We start from the raw sequence: 21,029 nt of genomic DNA, 5'->3' as shown, positions 1-21,029 counted from the left end.
TTCGCTTTAGCATGTGCGGGAAGTATTCGGTGCTGCATCGAAACCGAAAGTAGCTTTTGCATGAAAGCAGGCATGCATGAAAAGAATAGAAAATAAAAGTTGAACGCGCGTAAGGTGGAGGTGTGTACAGTGTAATAAACCGCTCAGCTCGGCACACCCTGCAGAATACTGAGAATGATAAGCGAGTGTTCATTTCGAAAGGTTGATTGTCCAGTTTCAGAACGACACCTACGCGTAGAACAAACACGGGCGTGAAACAAAATGATTCGACAGTGATTCATTGGCCAATTTTTTTTTACTCTTCTGATTGGTTGTGTTGCGTGCAGTCTTTTCGAGAATCCCCTTGCTTCGTCCGGCGCTTTTACGATGAGTCAACTGTTTGCCTCGTGAGCGCGGAGTTTTCGAACCGTCATTGCTATCAGCAAAGCGACGTTGATGGCGTGCTACTAGCGTGTATGCCGTAGTGTTGAGCTGCGGTAAACGCTGCACGATTCGCAGAAAAAATAAAGTGAATTCGATGGGAAGGCAACTTGCTGTAATGTTCCCCCGTTGTTTCGCCACATCTCTCCTATGTGCGCTGCTGATTTCCCCCACGGTTCTCGCGAAAGGCAAGTAGTATGCATTACTTCGAGCAATGGGCTTTGCATGCCAATAAATGCGCGTGGTCGTTCAAAAGACGGAGATCGACATTGCCACGTCTGAAGATTATCCGGGGGCAAAGCAATAAGTCGTCATTTGATTCTTTTAAGCGATTACGTACGCAATTGTATTGCCAAGCTAATTGATTCGTAGCTCTCTTCTACACGATCGTCCGGCTTCCTCCTGAATAGAAGAAAGTAAACTAGTCAGAATAAAATTTGTTTCATGCCCCTGGAATGTCCCGTTGCCGTCCTTATGTATTAACGCTAACTCCAACTCCCAGCGTGGCTGTGTGCCACGGCCACAAGGATCTTCTCTACTGTACACTTCCAAACGCGACCATCGAGCTGAATTACGTACGCGCCGATGTTGACACGAAATTTAGACCTGGATGCATGCATACGCTCGAACTGCTTATTACGTAAATTGCCATGGTAAACTTTCCGAGTTGTTGGGAATACCGCGAGCTGCTTGTGAGTTTATCTGACGTGACGCTGCCAAGTCAATTCTAGTCCAGGTAAGAAAATCTAAGCTGATATGCGTTGTCTGCGGAGAGACAAGACAAAAATGTGCCCAACTGCGAAGTATAAGTGCGATAATTTCATTCTGGAGGTTGTCACCCGTCTGAGGCGCCAATCTTTCGATTCCAGACTTATACTGCAAGCTACGTGTACAGTTCGTGAAAAGAGAGAGAGAAACTCTATAAACATATAAGAGCCATCAGAAAATTTTTTTTTCTTTTTTGCGTTAGACGGAGTCGTGGACCTTCTCTACTTCTAACTAGCGATACACCAACAGTGTATTTCAATATAACTCATCTTGTTTTAAACATGTGATGCTTTTCTTTCCAGGAAATGTCAATGAAAAATCAAGAAGTGACTGGTATCCTAGCAGCTACACCACAACGCTATGCGGAGGTGTCTTAGCGGTGCTGTTTTTTGTCATTGCTCGAGAAAAGCTGAACCTTTCCAAAATAAAGGTGATTCCGGGATACCTTTTCTCACAGTAATAAGCTTCTCACCTATTACAGCTTGTCCAGAGGTTTTAAATGTTTACTTACCACTTTTTTCAGACACAGGATCCCTTCAAACAAAGGCAGAGGAAACGTAATGGGAAGTCAGTCAAAGTCCTGTATGGCACTCAGACGGGAAATGCAAAGGTGTGTCATTAGTGGTGTCTGACGACAAATCAATTCCTGGCTGCATGCATTCTAGGGTGTCCAATGCTCCTGACTAGAAGAGAAAAGCGAGAAAATCGCAGCATCATTCTCAGCCGCTCACTTTCTGGAGTGTCGCCTTCAGCCTAGAGTTCCCTAAATATACACTATAGCCATAGTGTCTATGGGAGCTGCAATGCATGGCGCTTCAGCGAGCATGGGAATTATGGGTAGTACACGGATATGTATAATCTTCGTACTTCTAACTCCATGTGTGTTCGTGTGGCTTGGAGCTGTTTGCTCACGAAACAAACATCAGCAAATTCTCAGAGGTTGTGCTGCACCACCTTATTCTTTTAAGCTTACCATTCCAAATTTGGTCACGAAGCTCAAAAGGCTTCGTTCTTTCCTTCAAAACACAACCGAAACACAGCAATAAACAAAGCCAAAAGTGCAATTCGCCGCCCGCAAGCACGAAGACTAGGCAAATCTGTGTACTACCCATCATTCCCATGGTTGGTGAACGATCACAGCGCCAGAGTCCCCTCTAGTTAATTTTAGGAAACTCTATTACCTTCAGTAGATGTCAAGTGGCTTTGCTAGCCGGTAGAACCATGCAATGCAAAACTGAAAGCGTGCCCTAATGTGGTTGGCTGAGAATGCACACGATCACAGATTCTACCTTTTTTGAAGTTTGGCTTGGTGCGAGTCCTTTATGTTCGCTAACACGATAGCATCACCTGAATGCGCCATTTTAAATTACGTTTATGTCTACATATTTACGATCCGCTGGTGATTCTAAGCAGCTGAATTTGCAAGTTAGCAGTCATTTCTCATTATATTAATGACTAAAATATCACACTAAATTGTCAAGGCAATTAATTATTAATTGCCTCTTCCAATTAATTGGCAGCCATTACTGTTATGTGCGATTTCATGATTAACTCTAGCCTGTACATGTATTTGCATGCACTTTGTCGTAAATAGTTAAAGCATCTAAATGTTTTCGTAAATGAGAGACCAGAACCATTCATCATTACTTCTAAATCTAAGCTTCAGCTGCCTCTTTTTACTTTATGTCAGCCTCAATAGTGTAGCCATTATGGTGCTCGGCTGCTGACCCTAAGGCCACGGGTTCGATCACGGCTGCGGTGGTCGCATTTTGATGGAAGTGAAATGCCAGAGGCCCCGTGCAGTTTGCAATGCCAGTGCTCATTACAGAACACCGGATGGTTGAAATTTACGAATTTCCTCCTCTACAGAATCCCACATAATCATATCGAGGTTTTTGGACTTTAGACCCCATTATTAATTTATTATTATTATTATTATTATTATTGTTATTATTATTATTAGCGTCATCTTTCTAGTTTAGGTAGTGGATTTTACCAGTAATGTGTTTTCACTTATGGGTGCAGATTCTGTCGGAAAAGCTCACAGCCGAGCTGGATGCACTGGACTACGATGTGGAGATGGTTAACTTGAAGCATGTGCAGCCAGAGGAATGTCTTCTTAGTCAGGTAGAGACAACACCTTTTTTTGTTTTATTTTTTATTTTTGAAGGTTGTAGCAGCGGGTCTTGTTAGTCGGGCACGTTTCAGTTGCTGGAGATGGTTTTATTTCACATCGATTTATTGAAATGGATGTGCCATTGTTAGTTATAACGAGTGCCTTCATTTAGGTAAACCTAAGAACATATTAGCCCTTTAAGATTACGACACATATATACCCCAACAAAATGCGTATTTTAAACTTGAGCGTGCAAAAATGCATTGAGAACGGACTTACTCAGTGAAAAGAATTGTCCTCCTTCCCCCCACTCGTTGCAATGCAACATTGCTTTACACCCCCTCAGAAAAAATTCTGTTAACATTCATGACACTAGGTAAAAAAGAGCTTCACTCCAAGTCACATGTGGCTTTGTTTGAAACTTACAGGCACTTGAACTAAATTATATTAAAAAATATGGAAGTGGAGGGCAACAAATTAGACAGAATGACGCCCCTTTTCTTTTTTCACACTTCAACATTGAGGTGCATGCTTACCCGCACATCCAACTGTCCCTGTTAGTTTTTACAGACACTTCTCATGAGATGTGTTATACAGACATGCATTGCATTCATTTTACATTTCTCATGTGATAGCACTTTTGCTGGGGCTCTCACACCTGCATGTCTCCTGTGACTTTGCTTTAAAAAAAAAAAGCACGTGGCATGTCAAATTATTTTCTTCCTCCTGTATTACTGCTGTAATCCAACAGAGAAACCTCACTTGGTGTCTGTCATTCAATTTTGACTGAAGACATTTCTTCATGAACTCCTTAGTCCAGATTGAAGCTCAGCAAAAATAAGAATTTCACAAAATGATCTAGTATGATTAGTGCATCTGTCGGTGTACTCATTAAGAACGTGGAGTAGCAAACTACAAAAGTTCCCTTTTTGAAACGGAAGAAATTTTTGGGAAGGCCTCATTTATATTGTAAACTCAGCCAAATGTACCGTACAAGCAATTATGTCAGAGAATGCATGAAGGATGTTAATTGCTTTTAGCTGTGGCGTAAATTGGAATGAGTTGAAGTGGACGAAAAATTGCCATTGCGTCAGTAGATCCTGCCGAAATGCCCAGCTGTGTTTCTTCTCTGACACATTGTTATTGCGTGTTATGTTAAAAATTTTAGGTGAAAGCAAAGGGTCTTTGCATCTTCATCGTGTCAACATACGTGGATGGCTCACCACCAGATGAAGCCACATGGTTCTATGATTGGCTGAAAGACACATACGCTGATTTTCGAGTGCAGAAGTACTACCTCCAGGGTCTCAGCTATGCCATCTATGGCCTGGGTGACTCGGCCTATGGTGACTGTTACAACAAGGTACGCTTACAATAACCTCTTGTCGTTTAACATTGCTGTCTTTAAAATTTCGCTGCTTTGCTACATTCGAATGAAAGAGCTTCTACTGTTTCTCGGTGGTTGCAGTTTTGGTTGGGCCTCATTAATACATGTTTTGGTTAGTGCTAAATTGGCATTTTAGAAAGCATACATTTTTTATTGATCAGTAAAGTAGTGTAATAAATTCTTATTGAATTCATACGAAATGATATTTTTCGTTTCTCTATTAATGCACTAATGGAGGCCGTGGCTGAACATTGCTAGGATTTAGCAGAGATGTCTGACTTGCTGAAGCGTGGTTATGGCTGAACTTTTCTCACTAATAATTACTTTTGCCATCTTTAGGTTGCCAAAGATATGGATTTCTGGCTGTCCAAGCTGCATGCAACACCAGTGGTTCCCCTTTGTCTCAATGATGAAAGCCACGATGAAGGGAAATATGGTAAGAAAGCTGCTGAACTTAAGTGGCATATATCTAAGTAAAGTTTAAGTACTTGTTATGTGCGTTCCGTACAGAGGCAGTAGTAGACACATTATTCGAGGTCTGTTAGAGCCGACTTGTCATGGCTAATGTTGGCCGGAATAGCAATTGTTTACACTCTCTCTCTCTCTTACCTTTTCTCCACCTCACAGAAAGTCATGACTGAAAGCCATGCATGCTTTTCTCAGCTTAATTCACTCACGTCAGTTGGGTTATACTACGAGAGCTCTGCCGCGACAGCTGTCTCATACCTTTTGATTCATGGTCTCATCGTGTGAAGGGATAGCTCATTGATTGTCATGCCTTTGCAGTTCTTCCAAATAGTGAGAACATAAGTGGTTTAACATGTTCACTGCAGCGTGGGTCACCGGGGGGGTCATGGGCTGTGCCTCTCCTATGCGGTATCGATGTTACAAGCATGCATCCGCTTGCTGATCTGATAACTTCGTCAAACATGAATTCAGAGGTACAATTCTAGTTGCAAGAGGGTATGAATAATCAAAAGGCATTTTTTTTTCTGGTGTTAGATGTCATGACCCACCGGTGGGTCACTCTGCACTTAAAACCATACCCCGAGAACGCTTGCTGCAGTGAACTTGTTGAAGGAGCACAAGCCACAAGTTTTTCTTGTGAAAAGCTCTAGAATATTGCTGCATTCTCATCTTGTCTCCCCCTCCTCCTTCCTTTTTTTTTTCTTTTTTTTTTTAAATCTCAGGGACAGGCAAGTTTCCAGGCTGGAAAGACGAGGTTTTAGCATACCTGGAAGGAAGGCCATCCATCACCACCCAACCTCGTGAAGCTATAATTGTGGTGAGTTAAGTTCAACATTATTGGAAATTGCTGGATTGCTACAGTGCAGTTACACCCAGCTGTCATCTTTGTAATTGATGAGAAGACTTAATGGTATCGTTAGTGGCTTTGTTGTCCGTAGTAGCAATCATGCACTTGCCATACAATGGCTTGTTTGCCATTTAGTACTATTGTGCTTCCCACTTCGGCATTTGCAAACAACCAGACAAATGACAGTAAGCTTCGGAGCAACATTCTTCTTTAATGTGTAAGTTTCTACCTAAAAAGAAAGATCCCAGATAGGTACATAGACATGCGGTATGCGGAGAGCAGTTTGACAGGTCATGAACTAAGGTGATCCTGTTTGCAGTAGGTTTCTTATGAAATTACTTTGTTATATTATTGATTATAACTTCTTTCCCCTTCCTTTTTTTGCTAGATTATGAAAGAGATCTTGTAGGGGTGATGTTTTAGTATCAGGGCCCTGGACAACTCCCCTCTTTTGAGGTCTTTGTGTGCAGTGCTATACACAATGCGTGGCAGGCGATGAACTCGTCAGGTCTCCTTCTTTCGTGTTACTGCGTCATTGTAACACTCACAAGGACATCAACATATTTATTATGTACTGCTAATGTCCATCGAATTATCATCATCCTTGATTGCCATCTCATAGTGTGACTCCCCTCCACCACCACGAACAAAAAAAACTTAAAAGCTTGATTGGCACCAGATTGTACCAAAGCAGAGCAAGCGCCTGTTTACTTTATATGTGATAATTTGTAAAGGAGCTCCGAAGGAAACATGGGTTTCAGTTAGTACTATAAGACTTCCGGATTAACATCAGCCTTTTATTCTTTATTTGCTGTGTTGTGAAGTTGTAAATGATTTATTGATTGGTTCTTGGGCTATTTCAGCAGGACAATGTTGCTTATGAAAGCTCCAGTGATGAAGGTGATCCTGAACTGATTGACCTAGAAGACCTTGGCAACGTCCGGAGTGCTAACAAGTCGAAGGTGAGTGCACTTTGTTGCACGTTTAATTGTGGCATGTCGTGCCACAATTAAACATTTCAGTGCCAGCTCTATATGTTTCAGTGCCAAAAAATACATTTCAGTGCCAGCTCTATATGTTTGACCCAAAGACCTTGTTCATACTTTTTTTAGTGCACTTTTCTGCTTTAAAGTGTAGCAGTTTGCTCAGCCTACAGGGGCTGTTGAATCAATGCTAACAGAATGACATTGTTCTATCTCTCTCTGTCTTTTTTTTTCCCACTCAGGAACAGTGATGTTACTTCCAGTTTTGCTGCTTCATTCTTTGTTATCACAACAGCATGGCATATGGTGGAGGTGATTCTGTGTTAGTTTACCAGACACCCTTGAAAAGCCATGATCCAAGCTTGAATTATGCTTAAAGCACCAACAACGAATCCTTCATAGGCTTGTGCAAATATTCGAGCACTTCAAATATTAGAAAGAAGATCACAGTATTTGAATTCTCTTTGAAATTATTGGAAATTTCGAAGTATTCGAAATGAATGTATACTATATGCATGTTCGCATGGGACTGCCGCTTTAAAGCCGGTTTTACTGCAGTGGACAGGTGCTATACCGTGAGTACACCTATCCAGGAGTAATCTACACTGCCACGAAGCCTCGCTTCAAGGTTAAATGAACATATTATCTTTACATTGATTCTTTTTCTTTCATGTTTAAAAGCTTGTTGTCATACCAGCTTATATGCCTTAAGCATAATAATAATTTTAAAATGTTATATATTTTACAGAAAGTGAAATCCTGCTAGCATTATTCAAAGCTGCTTCGACTTCCTTTGCGCATGCCTTTTTTCAATTAAAAAAATATATTGTGCGGGCTAGTTGTGTCATAGCTCATGACAAATGTGTTCGTGTTTCTTTATAGTACGCTATAATACTATTCTAAGTTGATTCCACATTATTTGGCCAAATCACATCAGCAGCTGCAGTCACAATCCCAGTGCAATTGCACAGCAGTAACTGAAGGAGCTACCCAGCACCTCCACCAAATTTAGTGTAGTGATGGTAAAGAATGCAGCTGTCAAACCAGAGTTATCTTATTAGTGCACTATCTTATTAGTATCTTATCTGTGCAGAGTTATCTTATTAGTGCACTTGTGTCTAGCTAAAAAAGACTCATTGTAAAATAGCAGTGAGTGGTATTGTCAGCAGTTGGGAGTGTAGATTTAGTGTAGCTCGGGCAGTAAAGAAAGTGAATTCGACCATTCACCTTCTTGCATAAACTCGCGGAATGAGGCCTGCGTAACTGCCAAGCCCTGTGGGGATCGCAGGAGTCCAAGACCGTGCAGAACAGCGAGGCTCGACCGGACATGCTGACGCCTCTGCTGCGTCAGTCTCTGGGAAAGCAGGGCTACCGCCTCATTGGCTCCCACTCTGGGGTGAAGCTATGCCGCTGGACCAAGGCCATGCTTCGTGGTCGAGGCGGCTGCTACAAGCACACCTTCTACGGCATCGAGTCGCACCGCTGCATGGAGGCCACCCCAAGCCTTGCCTGTGCCAACAAGTGCGTCTTCTGCTGGAGGTAACGCAAGTGCTGTCAGCTTTCTCTCATCCTGATACTTGTGCACTGAAGCCCTGGTTAAACTTATCATAGTTTGGGGTGTCGCATTTCTTTCTTTCTTTTCTTTCTCTTTTTCTCCATTTTGTTTTGGTGTGTGAGAACAATATTTTGTTGGGCATCTTCAGCAGAATATGGTGGCACTAATTTCTGGTAGAACTCGGTGGGAATCGAGCGAAGACTTTTTTTTAGTGAGGCACTGCAGACGGCCCAGTCATGTAGGCAAGTTAACACAGGTACATTGTGGGTGAATGAACATAAAAATTCCAGGACGTTATTCTGATCCTTTAGTGTGCTTACATTAATTTTGTGGGAATGTTAACCCTCCAGTTGAATTTTCAGCATGTAAAAGCCACCAACTCTTAAAATTTGCTAAATTTTCATGTATCTGTGAGTTATACAGCAAGCTTCTTTTTTTTTTACCCCCCCCCCCCCCTTTTGTGTGACATTCAGTGCAGCCACTAAGTTTAAATGGGGCTGTGTTGCTCAGTACAAGATTATGGGTTTAATAGCAAGCTGTTGAGATGGCATCTTTATGAAAGCCAATTGTGTACCGAAGGCTTGAGTCCTTAGATCTACACGCATAGCTCGATAACCACCACTATACAAACGTGCAGAGTTGTGTTAGCAGTGGTCGACCTCAACCCCTGAGCCTTTGTAGTGAGCAACACTTACTAGATTGCTCAAGGCAATTGCACAGTTGAGTGCGTTTTGCAGACCTGTATATAAGTCACACCTTGCAATGCATTTCAGGCACCACACGAATCCTGTAGGAACTGAGTGGAAGTGGAACATGGACTCGCCTGAAATGATTGTGGATAACGCACTGAAAAACCACTACAAGATGATAAGGGAGTTCAAAGGTAATTCGTGCTTCTTGTGTGATTATTTCACTGTAAAGCGAACTGACCGATAGTAGAGGATTACAGAATGCTGCTTCAGAAGTAGCTACTTAAACAGCGTTTTCTTTCGCAGCTGTTTATGATTCTTGAGGTCCAACTGCTTGATACTTTTTCACCACACAAAAAGGCTAATTTCTGAGGCTGTAAACGCAGAGGAGAGCCCGTGCGAAATTTGCAAGAACAGATATCTTTGACACTGAAACAAAAAGAAAGAGTCACTGTTACTGCTTGTCAGAACCGACGCATGATCTCTGAGATAAAGAGCAACTGAAACATTTGAGATCTATGGATCAATGTGATAGAGACAACCATCTGGTGTACACATATACTTCGATGTTGTTTTAAGACTAACAAGAAAACCACACTATTGATAGCCATGTGGACTTGCAAAAGTAGCTTTGATAGTATGTGTGTATCTATAAATATATACTACTAATTCATAATGAATCTAATTCAAGCAAGTTCTGGTTCCTTTTGGTGCTGAAGTTTCGTGAATTGATTTCAGGTGTTCCGGGCGTGCTACGGGAGCGTCTGGAAGAGGGCCTGCGAGCGCGCCACTGTGCCCTTTCTCTGGTGGGGGAACCCATCATGTACCCAGAGATCAGCCAGTTGGTGCGCCTCCTGCACGACCAGGGCATCTCCACATTCCTGGTGACCAATGCCCAGTTCCCCGAGGCCCTGCGGGAACTTGGTCCTGTCACACAACTCTACGTGTCAGTGGATGCCAGCAGCCGTGAGGCACTCAAACGCATAGACAGACCCCTCTTTCCAGACTTCTGGCAACGCTTCCAGGACAGCCTCTCTACGCTCGCTGACAAGGTTAGACAGCTTGCACTGACTTGCGCTGATCTTCAAGAGGTGGAAATGTTATAGAATTTTGATAGAAGTTGCCAGTCTAGAAATGCAGTGACAGTACATTGCAGCCCATCTTGAAGGTGGCTGGTGTAAATGCAGACTCCAATTGCATTTGTTCATTCCTGTGATGCCACGACAGAGGCAAATTCTCCTGCGAGTTCAGTTACACTAAAATAAGCCATGGCTAAAGTGCACTATTTTCATTATAGGACATGCGAAACTGATCAGCACTCGCCTCTATTCTTCATAAATTCTGAAAAATTGTTTGTGTGAAATTTAAGGCATCCACTGCCAGTACAATAAAGCTGTGATAGTAAATTAATCGTAGCAGACCTACATGAGTCCGTCTCAAGGGAGCAGCGATTACTGTGCTCGCCTGCTGACCCAAAGGTTGTAGGTTCGATCAATGCCACGGTGGTCGTATTTTGACAAAGGCAAAATGTTAGAGGCCCGTGCACTCCACTTAGGTGTCTGTTATAATCATATTGTGGTTTTGGTATGTCAAACCAGAGATACAGTTGAACCCCTTTGTAAGAGACATGCTCTGGGCAGCAATTCTGGTCTTTTATATGAGATGTCTCTTATAATCAGGGTACCTCAAATGCATTCTCCTGTTAACCCCATATTTTAGTAGGCCCACTGGTGTCTCTTATACCTATTTGTCTTTTATATCAGTGTCCCTTATAAAGGGGTTCGACTGTAATACATATTATCAGACCAATATTATCTCGCATTTCAGTGTTGTGATTATTACATGTTACTGTTGTGACTGTTACATCATATTTAGGTACTCCGAGTAATGGTTCAAGACAAGCAAAAATGAATGCCTGCTGAACGCAGTTTCTTTTTGAGAAATGTTTTCCTCCTGTGCGCCTTTCCTGTGTGTTGTAAAGAGGTAGCAAAGACTTAAAACAGTTTATTTTAGGTTCTTCGTGGGCAAGATTAGGAGTATCGAATTGCCAGTTAGTATCGGGAAGTATTCCTTGTCCATGAAGGGATTCTTAAATATAACTAAGTTCAACTGTGTTGGCATTTCTTGGGCAACATTTCAGTGTGGGGGCGCATGGACGTCTTTTGGTCAGAGCTCGCACTCAGTACTTTAGTTGTCACTAAGTGTGACAGTGAAGCCAGTGAGTATTGAAATTTAGTGAGATTAATGTCTTGCATTATTTAATGCAACATCTTTTTCTTTAAAATAATAAAAAATATGCTTTGTTTTATTCAAGTTCTATCAGATAATACCTTTTAGTCTGCATTCCGGTAAAAAAACATTCCACATACTTTGTCTGTCAATTTGGAAGTGTATTACTGACAACTTACATTTTATGTGTGCCTGTCTATGATAATAGTGAAGTGTTTAAGAATGAAGAAATGTGTTTGCTGCCTTGACTTGTTAGTTTCCCTGGACAACTGATACAGATACAGCCTATGAGTACCTGTAAGTAGTACGATACCTGAAGGGACCAGGGTTAATTCCATTTAACAGGAGTTCTGTTTATTGAGAGAGTTACAGAATCCAAGTACGAAATTAATAGTATTAGTGACAGTTGTACTGTTTAGGCAGCAGCTCCATATAAGAGATTTCTGTTTTCTGAGAATTTACTGTACTTTTAAGAAGGTGACCATGTTTTTCATTTCTTGCTTCTAGGGTCAGAGGACAGTTTATAGGCTCACACTGGTGAAAGAGTGGAACATGGATGAAATGCAAGGTTATGCCAACCTTGTGGCACTCGGCAAGCCGGATTTCATTGAAGTCAAGGTATTGTGGGCTCGCTCCTAGTTGCTTTATTAGCGGGACCTTTTTTTCTGTCCTCTTCTACGTGTTGATTGTTTTCTCTTGGTTATTATAAAGGAATAATCCACAGCAGTTGCACAGAAACATAATTATCAGTGACACTTCATAAACAGCAGTCAAAGATTTAACTATTGGGTCTATATTTTACATCCTTTCCGTTTCATGTTTTATCACCAATTGAATTAAAATGACTGCGGAGCCACAGTATCGTGTGGCAAGAACAAACATTACATAGAATTGTCACGTTGTGTCGGACCTAGTCATTTTAATAATGCACCAGCCATCAGTCATGCCATCACAATCACTTTGTGTAGCTGTCACTTTGCTTAGCAATCCCAAGAGTGATGAATGGGTGGATTGCATCTTTCGTGTGTGGGAACCGTGGCCAGGATGCCATCAGAGCACAGCATGAGCTCACCAAGTGCTGTTTTACAGCTCCGTAACGATTATGAAAATGCGGTGTTGGTATGCGCAGGGTGTGACATACTGCGGCGATTCCAAAGGTGCCCGCCTAACCATGAGCAATGTGCCGTGGCACGAGGAGGTGCTGTCCTTTGTCGAGCAGCTGGTGGCTTTGCTTCCCGACTACAGCATTGCCTCTGAGCACGAGCACTCCAACTGCGCGCTCATTGCGCACAATAAGGTGAGTGGGCACATGTTGATCTAAAAATGAAAATGCCGCGTTCTCTTTGCACTCATATTTGCCTAGGCTTTCTGATTTGCCTCGATTCATGTTATTGAAATTTTGTTAGACAGCAACCGGCTAAGCCAAATAAGCATAATTTAATTATCGTATCTAGTGCTGGCATGAAACGACAGTGTGTCAGCAGTAACGCCTCTGAAACTGGCCCTGTTACTGAAGTCTATAATCCAGCTCCAACAGATTGTGCAGCGATGTTTGAGGTGACACAGCGATGTTTGAGGTGACGCAGATCAACCTTGCGACACCCGAGACGTAAGACGGCGGAGCGTAATCTAAGATAACATCTACACTCACATCTCATCATAACAAGGTTGCATGTTACTAGAAAATAAGCTCGTTATATCAGAAAATTCGTTAAAAAGTTTATACATTAATTCCTAACAGTATATTTATTGCAAGGATATTTTTCATTTACTTCCTTAATAAGCAATATCTCATTATATCCATGTTTCTATATGGAGGTTTGAGTGTACTTATATAAAATGTTATATCTGCTGTGAAAGAGAAGGAAGAGATTTGTTTTGGTCCTTGTTTCCTCCTTAATTTGCAGAACTGAAGTTCTAAGGGGGAGGCTTTTGCTGCATGGAAGTGACTTGACCCCCTTAATTTTTTAGACAAGCATAGCTTGTCTTTGCTGAACCGTGTTCAAACATTTTTTTACAAGTGTGGCTTGTCTGCTTGAGATAATATCTCTCCACGAGCATTCTGAATGAGACTAGCTCGTTTCGAGCTACTTTGTGAGACCCTTCAGATGTGGCAGCACTTGCTTGGCATTTTTTTTAATTTTCTCTGCCATTTCACGTTTAATCACAAGTTGTGTTGAAAAAGTTTGGTCCAGTGAAGGTAACTTGTGCGTTGCTCATGCATCATTGCATAAAAAAAAAAGCTTTTCATTATTACACAGCCCTTCAGTCGCTAATAACTCAGATACAAAAGTTTGATGACCTGACATGTTATATTAGCCGATTTCTCGACAATGTCATTATTTCGTTAATCATGAAATACAACAGGCCATGGGACAATAAACTTTTTAAGGGGAGATGCTACTCAAAAAACACAAGTTTTTTTTACAAAATTGTCACGACTTCGTTCATCCATCGAATTCATCAACTGCGTGCTTGTTGGTGAGCCGCTGCTGCTGCTGCGCTGGCCTGTGCTTATACAAATCGTGCTGGTATGGACCCTGTGTTACGGACAGCAGCAGCTAATTCTCAAGTGCGTGCATGCATGTAGGTGGCACAATGAACAGCAACAAGCAGTGCGGACAGCTGCTTGCAGACTAACCGGAAGTCGTAGACTATCGCTCAACTAATCATAGCATCAATGTGCTGTGCGTCGGAGATTCAAGTTGTTGCCTTCACGCGGAGGCCCGAAAGGCCCGGAAAGGAGGAGAGATTGTTTCTTTGAATTCGTGGCGCAGTGCGCCAGCGGCTCTTAGTGCTGCCACATATGGAATCGTTGATCACGAGGGCATTCCGGTCACAACGCACTTGTTAACTTGAAACTTTTGAAAAATATTAAAGCTGATCTAGAGGCCCTTTAAATTTCGGACCAGAACTACTGCTCCTGTGTGTCAGTGCAACATTTTTTCCCTAGGACGAAGGCGCAAAATTATAGCTAGCTTTTTTATGTGAATCATCATGATACTTGACCATTTTTTCCTGATTTCCAAGTGGGCCTGTTTCGATTGCTTATTTGCTTAAATATTTCTCAGATTGGTCGTTTTTCAGGATGGAGTACTAAAAACTAAGCTTGGCTGTGCTCTCTAAGCACGTGGTTTCGTCGTGACAGCCATGGAAACATTTTGCGTTAGAGGCACAGCCTGGGTACTGATTTCATTATAGAAGTCAGACCACCATTAGCCTAGAAAACTGCCTTTCTGAAAAGACAGCTTAACAATTAGGTTAAAAAGCAATGTGGCCAGCTCCATTTTGTGAGCAGGGTCAAAACGGCAAAGCTGATGGTTCTCCTTGTCACGCTCACCCTCACACATCTGGGCATGTCTTTCATAGTTCACCCTTTCCACTTAGCCTCACCATGAGTCATCGTTGCATGCCTCGCATTGCTTCGCCTTTCTGCCAAGCCTCGCTCTTGCTTATAGTGTCACAGTGCAACGTGCAACCCTTTCTCTCCCTACCAAGTCCCATTCTTGCCACACTTCTAGGCCACGGGATCAGTGCTACACCATGAAGAAATGAAGAAGCCTCAACAACTTTGCTGTTAAAAGTATTCGCAAATTGACACTTCCACTAATTAATCAACACTGGCAGCAGAAAATGAAATCCTGAGCGTAACCGAAAATGTCACAGCCATCTTAACTGTTCTGTTTATTACTTCATTGCAGTTCTGTTTCGACGGGCAATGGAACACGTGGATTGATTATGAGCGCTTCCACGAACTGGTGCAGAGGTTCTACCAGACAGGCGAATCGTTCACTTCTCTGGATTACGCGGCACCTCTCCCACACTGGGCAGTGTTTGGGGCCAAAGAGCGTGGCTTTGACCCCAGTGACACGAGAATGCTGAGGAGATCCAAGAAGGACATTAGTGGGTGCTAGCTATAAGCTGTTCTAGCGTTAACCCTAAGCCAGTGCCAGGCACTGCAGCTCGCAGAAGGCTGCAGCAGTTGAGCTCTGTGTGGTGCACAGCACATCTTGAAATCAAAAAGATTACGGGCAGCACCACTGAAAGGGCACCGAGGAAAAACATCTTGAGCTTGAAAACACCCTTTGTACAGTGTCTCAGCAAAGTGCCTAAAGAAGAAGGGGCAAGCTTGTGATTAGAAGTCGGTTGCTCCACATGTTGTATCATATGCATGTCAAATGACACCGCACAATTAAAACTGTGTTGCGAGTTGCAGCATGTGGTAAGGTGACTTTGTAGAGCTGTGTTCTTAATGATCCTGACTTCATTTTTATAGCTCTTTATTTTTCTTTTGTGTGGTTTGGGCAGATGTTAGTGACAAAGACCCATGTTTGTCATGATGAACTGGACAGAAGCTCAGTACTCCAGCTTACCGCATTGTCCTTAGTGCCAATGTGATGAGTGAGATGGCAATAGCTTTTATCTGCAGCTTCCACTGTTGGATCCTGCTTTGTGGAAAAGCTGTTGCATGTATTAAGTACATGTGTGTGTGTGTGTAGTTTTCATCACTTGCTACAAGCAGGTTTCTGTGTGTGACCATGTGTAAAGATTTGCATGCTTGCTGTGTAGCACTACTGCAGGCCATGATGCAGATTGTAGAGCTCAGATATTGTTTCCTTCTGTTGGATTCCTTCTTTTTCCTGTCATTCACAATTCATAACCAGACGATTGTGCTGACAAGAGTTTCATTTGATTCACCAGCGTCACTGCGAAGCAGCCCCTTACCAGGCACAAGAGATTGAGAATTTTTTCTACAAATGTCACGGCAGCAGTGCGGTGCACACGACACTCGAACCGAATGGCTCAGTGCACGCGTGTTGCAAGCTTTCTGTTTGTCCATCAAATGTGTACGCATAAGTTGTTTGTGATTTTTCTGCACAAGTCCACCTAATTTGTCCATGTAAGTTTGTTCGCCTAATGTGTCCGCATAAGTTTGAATGGCCTCGAGTTGCAGGTACATGGTAAAGCTTCCGAGGCACCTTGTAGAACATCATCAAGTATTAAACACATATACAGGTTGTGCGTTACTGGCTACACAACAGCTGTTAACACTGTTGGCAACCAGACAATGCATCTCACTTATAGAACACATCCGACCATCTCCTGCATCCTCACAAACATCCTTTTTTTCCATTTTATTTTTCAGTTTTAGACGACAATAAAAGTGCACAAAAAACACCAGCACCTTCCATTTTCCGAGCTAACTGTTTATTCCAAAGCGGCATTGATCCAATCACTGCTAGCACTGCATAGCTGAATTGAGGGCTGAAGCAAATGCACGTGACACTATACACAATGTGCTAGATACATTGTGTAGGTGCAGCCTTGTGAACCTTTTGAATTTGTTGATTTACTCCGTGTGAGTTGAAGAGACTTATGACGATGCTATTTGGATACCCTATGAAGTATGCAAAAAAGAAAGAAAGATTGCAAGGGAATCAATTCACATTACCTTGCCTAACCCCCTTGCAGTTCTTTAGCAAGTACAGCAACTTGCATTATATTTTTTTTTGTCAATCACTCCATATGTTTAAACTGTTGACTGGTCTTTAATGCGCACAAGCTCATTGTACAGCCACATTGGTGCAACTGCTGTGTTGAAAGGAAGTCTGTGGTGCTCAAGTGCAAGTGAAAAAAAGGAAAAAAAGAAAGCTTATTCAGAGTGCAGGCAACCTGCGAATGATTTTCAAAGTGTTAAACCTGAGCCAATTAAGTGCTAGGCCTAACTAATGCAGGTGCATAATATAGTGTAGTGCACAATATAATGTAATGTTTTGAAGTCATTTTTGGGGTGTTTGTGTCGTACACATAGCCTCCAGGCTCTGTGTTGCTTTAGGGCATTTCGCATCAACTAAAAATTGTTAGGGCAACAAATTTTCCTTCGTAGGTCTTGACTGAAAGTGCATGCAGTCCAGCAAAATGGTCTTGCATGTGCAAATAATGATATTGTTTTTTTTTTACCATTTTCTGATTATGAAAAGAATATAGAAATGAACTGCATGATTTGATTAGTATGTACAGAATGAATTTGTGCATTTTATCAGCTGACATTTAGATGGTATTCTCAATCTTCAATGGCTATTTTGACAACACTGTTTAGGTGTGTCAAGTCGCTCTACACAACGCATTATCTTTTTTAAGCGCTCTCACAGACACAACCAATTACCTTTTGCTTGTGTTTGTGTATGTCTATTTTGTTTTTCTTTTCTGTTTTTATATTCTATTCTTTTTGTCATAATTGAACTGGAGCATTATTTTGTTGCTTGCCAAAGAAGGTTGATCTGTTTTTAACGAAGGCCAATTATTTATTTCGGGATTGTAAGCCGTGTTTATATTTACATAATTGAATTTGTATAAGGCTAATTGTGGCAACATTATTCAATTGCTGCATTCTTTTTACGCACACCTTCTTAGTTTTTTCATTGTACAGCTGGCACTAGAATCATATGTGAAACAGCTCTAAATCTTGGAGATCTAGAAAAGGGCAATTTCCATTGCCACCGAAGATGTTAGGCTTGTGATTTTTTTTCTTTTCATTGGATGTATTCATACTGTGATTTCATTGACCTCTTTTGTGTAACATAAACAAGATCGTCATGCTTTATGGACTGAACTGAGACCCGAATTCATTGTTTTATTGCAATTTGTTGTCAACTGTTGCTAGATGCAACTGTGCTCTGATGTGAAATTATCACATAAAGTGATTCTCCCACAAGAATGCAAGTCATTACTGTCTTATTTTTTATGTGGTGTATTTTAAGTTACTCACCTTGAAGTGTATTTTGAGAAGGATGAGAACATATTTGAATTGGTTGTTAACAGCTTATTTATTGTTCACAGCTGAATGAAGGACGCGACCAATGATCTGCAATCTACCTTGTGTTTCGTGAGCTAATTTGAAGTCTGAAGAGGTGTTGACCCACCCTTTGGGCCTGATGACAAAATGCATCCTGCAGCTAGCAGCTAAATCTTGGCATATATTAGTCATTCACAGCAAAGAGAGTTCACACTGCTGATCCCAGTAGTGTCTTCATATGTGCAACAATGTGAACACCACCTGCAATCTACTTTGTTTATGCATTCTCAAAAAGAAAAAAAAAAAGATGTCAAAGTCCAGTGCAGCTGTGTGACCAAATGCAAAAACTCGAGGATACAATTTGTTTTCACATGGGCATCAAACACTTTGATGACATTCAATTTTTTTCTCAGATTCACTTTTTGACGTACTACACCCAAACCTCATTATAACGAAGTTGCATCTTACAAGAAAGCAAGTTTGTTATATCCGAAAATTTGTTGTAAAGGTTATTCCTCACACTGTATCTGTTACAAACCTATTTTTCATTTACTTCATTATAATCAATATTTATCCGTGTTATATTGAGGTTTGAGTGTAGTACTAGTCTGCAGACAGACAAGACCTCAATTTTACAAGCTGTGTGCTACTTTGACACTGTTTCTGCGAAAGTTTGTGCATGTTATGTAGTGGTCAGAGCAGCAGAGAAGCACTCAGGTCTGGGCCAGGGCTGTGTGCCTGGCGCGTGCTGCCAGCATCCTGCTTCTGGCCCGATGGAACGACGCCAGCACAGCCGTGATGCTCGACTCGCTCACCTGCCGTCTGCATCGCACACAGAAGAAGGCAAGGTTTCATGTTAGTTTTTTAGCCAATTTTGATTAATCTTTCAGTTTATGTGCAACATTGTGAGGATTTCCAGTATGTTTTTATTTTTCTATTACAGTAAGTAGTTTGGCTTTTTTAAGACATCAAAGATCTCAGATGCCTTCTCAAGAGCATTATTTTAAACTGAGGCATTACATTGTGAATCAACATATCACAAAAATCTGCAATGAAAACTGCATGCAGTACAATAAGAATGGGTGCATTAAGTCCATTTAAACAACTATTGCAGTATGTTGAACATTAGTGAAGAAAATGTCAGCTTTACAACGGCTCACTCGTAAGTGTTCAACATGTGGTAACTTTTGTTCGAATATGCTAAGAACATTCGTTCTTCCTCTACTGCATGGAGTTCTTATTCAATATTACTGTGATGTGCTGATCTACCTTTTAACAGACTCAATATAAGAAAAAGATTGTCCCCAAAAGGCACTCAAAATGATATTTTAAAAACTGCATGCTTTACAATGAAAGTAATCGCATATTCGCAATAAGTGCACAAAGGCACACACTCAGCAAATTTGTCAAAATTGATGAGGAATATTTTTTTTTTATTTAAGAGCAGTGTCCCCTTTGAAGGCCAAAGTCCTGTTAAAAGCTACAACCACCAAATATAGCACCTCTTTGGTTGTGTAGGTCTGTTGCACTAGCAGCAATTAAACCGAACTCATGATTTGACTGCGTGACATAACCCCGAGTAAGGGAGGGTGGTGCTTATGTTCCTGGGAATGCAGGAATGACAGCGTCAACTAAGTTTGCATCGCAAGATTTAGGGCAATGTTAGTAGTAACGGCATCAAACATGCACACATTCTCTGGTATGCTGCAATAGTGTGGTCATGGTGGCAGCACGTTTTGAGGGATAGAGGATGAGGGGGTGCTGGGGGAACTGCAGAATGGGTTTTGGAAACACAGGAGGTTGGAAGACAATCTGTTCTTACTGGCGCAGTGCATTGAAATGGCAGAAAAGGAACACAGGCCCCTGTGGCTAGCATTTTTGGATATCAAGGCAGCGTACGATAGCGTGGTTCAAGAGGACTTGTCGGGAACACTGGACACACTGGGTGTGGAAGATGGAGTCACTAATCTTTTAAAGAATATTTATAAAGGTAACAAGGTAGTTATTAACTGGGAAAAACAGGTATCCAAGCCCGCAGAGGTAAAGCAAGGGCTTAGGCTGGGGTATCCTCTGTCACCCTTGTTATTCATGGTGTACCTTCAAGGATTAGAGGCCAAATTAGAGGGAAGTAGATTGGGCTTCAACCTCTCTTTCGTCAAACAAGGAAAACTCATTGAACGGACACTACCAGCATTGATGTACGCAGATGATATAGTGCTAATGGCCGACAACAAGGAAGATTTGCAGAGATTGGTGGACATCTGCGGTAATGAGGGAGATAATTTAGATTTTAGATTCAGTGAGGAAAAATCAGCAGTCATGATTTTTAACGACAATGACGGTAGTGAGCTTAGAATACAGGAGGTCACGCTAGAGATAACAGATAAATACAAATATCTGGTCGTATGGATAAGCAATGGGGCTGAGTACCTAAGGAAACACGAAATATACGTGTCGACTAAAGGTAACAGGAATGCAGCGGTAATGAAAAACAGGGCACTGTGGAATTACAATAGGTATGATGTTGTGAGAGGAATATGGAAAGGGGTCATGGTTCCTGGTCTGACGTTCGGAAATGCGGTCTTGTGCATGAGATCAGAAGTTCAAGCAAGATTAGAAATTAAGCAACGTGGAATAGGTAGGCTTGCCGTAGGAGCTCACGGGAATACGCCAAATCAGGCAGTACAAGGTGATATGGGATGGACATCATTTGAGGGCAGTGAAGCTAGCAGCAAGATAAAATTTGAGAAGCGGTTGAAAGAAATGGGGGA

At 41.8% G+C, this 21,029-nt stretch overlaps 2 protein-coding genes across 6 annotated transcripts in view; one reads left to right on the top strand and one right to left on the bottom strand.

Annotated features, from left to right (window-relative positions):
* The first annotated feature begins 354 nt into the window (after positions 1-354).
* LOC119173604 (S-adenosyl-L-methionine-dependent tRNA 4-demethylwyosine synthase TYW1) lies at positions 355-18,180 on the top strand. 2 transcript variants are annotated; one of them, XM_037424414.2, is made up of 14 exons: positions 355-608; positions 1,491-1,618; positions 1,712-1,798; positions 3,214-3,315; positions 4,473-4,667; positions 5,031-5,127; positions 5,882-5,976; positions 6,873-6,968; positions 8,278-8,528; positions 9,318-9,427; positions 9,972-10,285; positions 11,970-12,080; positions 12,592-12,759; positions 15,164-18,180. In XM_037424414.2, the coding sequence occupies exons 1-14, from the start codon at positions 518-520 to the stop codon at positions 15,374-15,376; spliced, it is 2,058 nt and encodes a 685-aa protein (XP_037280311.2). In that variant the 5' UTR covers positions 355-517; the 3' UTR covers positions 15,377-18,180. The 2 variants fall into 2 exon arrangements, with proteins under 2 accessions (XP_037280311.2, XP_037280305.2); XM_037424408.2 differs by having other exon boundaries at positions 357-608; positions 6,870-6,968.
* Positions 18,181-18,270: 90 nt separating this feature from the next.
* LOC119173619 (tectonic-like complex member MKS1) overlaps positions 18,271-21,029 on the bottom strand; it is a 105,874-nt gene continuing 103,115 nt past the window's right edge. For all 4 annotated transcript variants that reach the window (XM_075889783.1, XM_037424424.2, XM_075889784.1 and 1 more), the window contains one exon: positions 18,271-19,080. In XM_075889783.1, the coding sequence (XP_075745898.1) occupies positions 18,972-19,080 (109 nt within the window). In that variant the 3' untranslated portion in view covers positions 18,271-18,971. The remainder of the gene's footprint in view (positions 19,081-21,029) is intronic.

The sequence above is a fragment of the Rhipicephalus microplus genome, chromosome 3 (assembly GCF_043290135.1).
Source record: "Rhipicephalus microplus isolate Deutch F79 chromosome 3, USDA_Rmic, whole genome shotgun sequence".
Classification (NCBI taxonomy): Eukaryota; Metazoa; Arthropoda; class Arachnida; order Ixodida; family Ixodidae; genus Rhipicephalus; species Rhipicephalus microplus.
Note: the sequence above shows the minus strand (reverse complement) of the source record. Positions and strands in the feature narration are given on the sequence as shown.

What these genes read in the sequence shown, in the direction of transcription:
- LOC119173604 (XM_037424408.2), top strand. Translation starts at nt 518, where the DNA reads ATGGGAAGGCAACTTGCTGTAATGTTCCCCCGTTGTTTCGCCACATCT. An exon ending in AGGAATGTCTTCTTAGTCAG is followed by an intron (nt 3,316 to 4,472) that starts GTAGAGACAACA and finishes TAAAAATTTTAG; the next exon opens with GTGAAAGCAAAGGGTCTTTG. An exon ending in GATGATAAGGGAGTTCAAAG is followed by an intron (nt 9,428 to 9,971) that starts GTAATTCGTGCT and finishes AATTGATTTCAG; the next exon opens with GTGTTCCGGGCGTGCTACGG.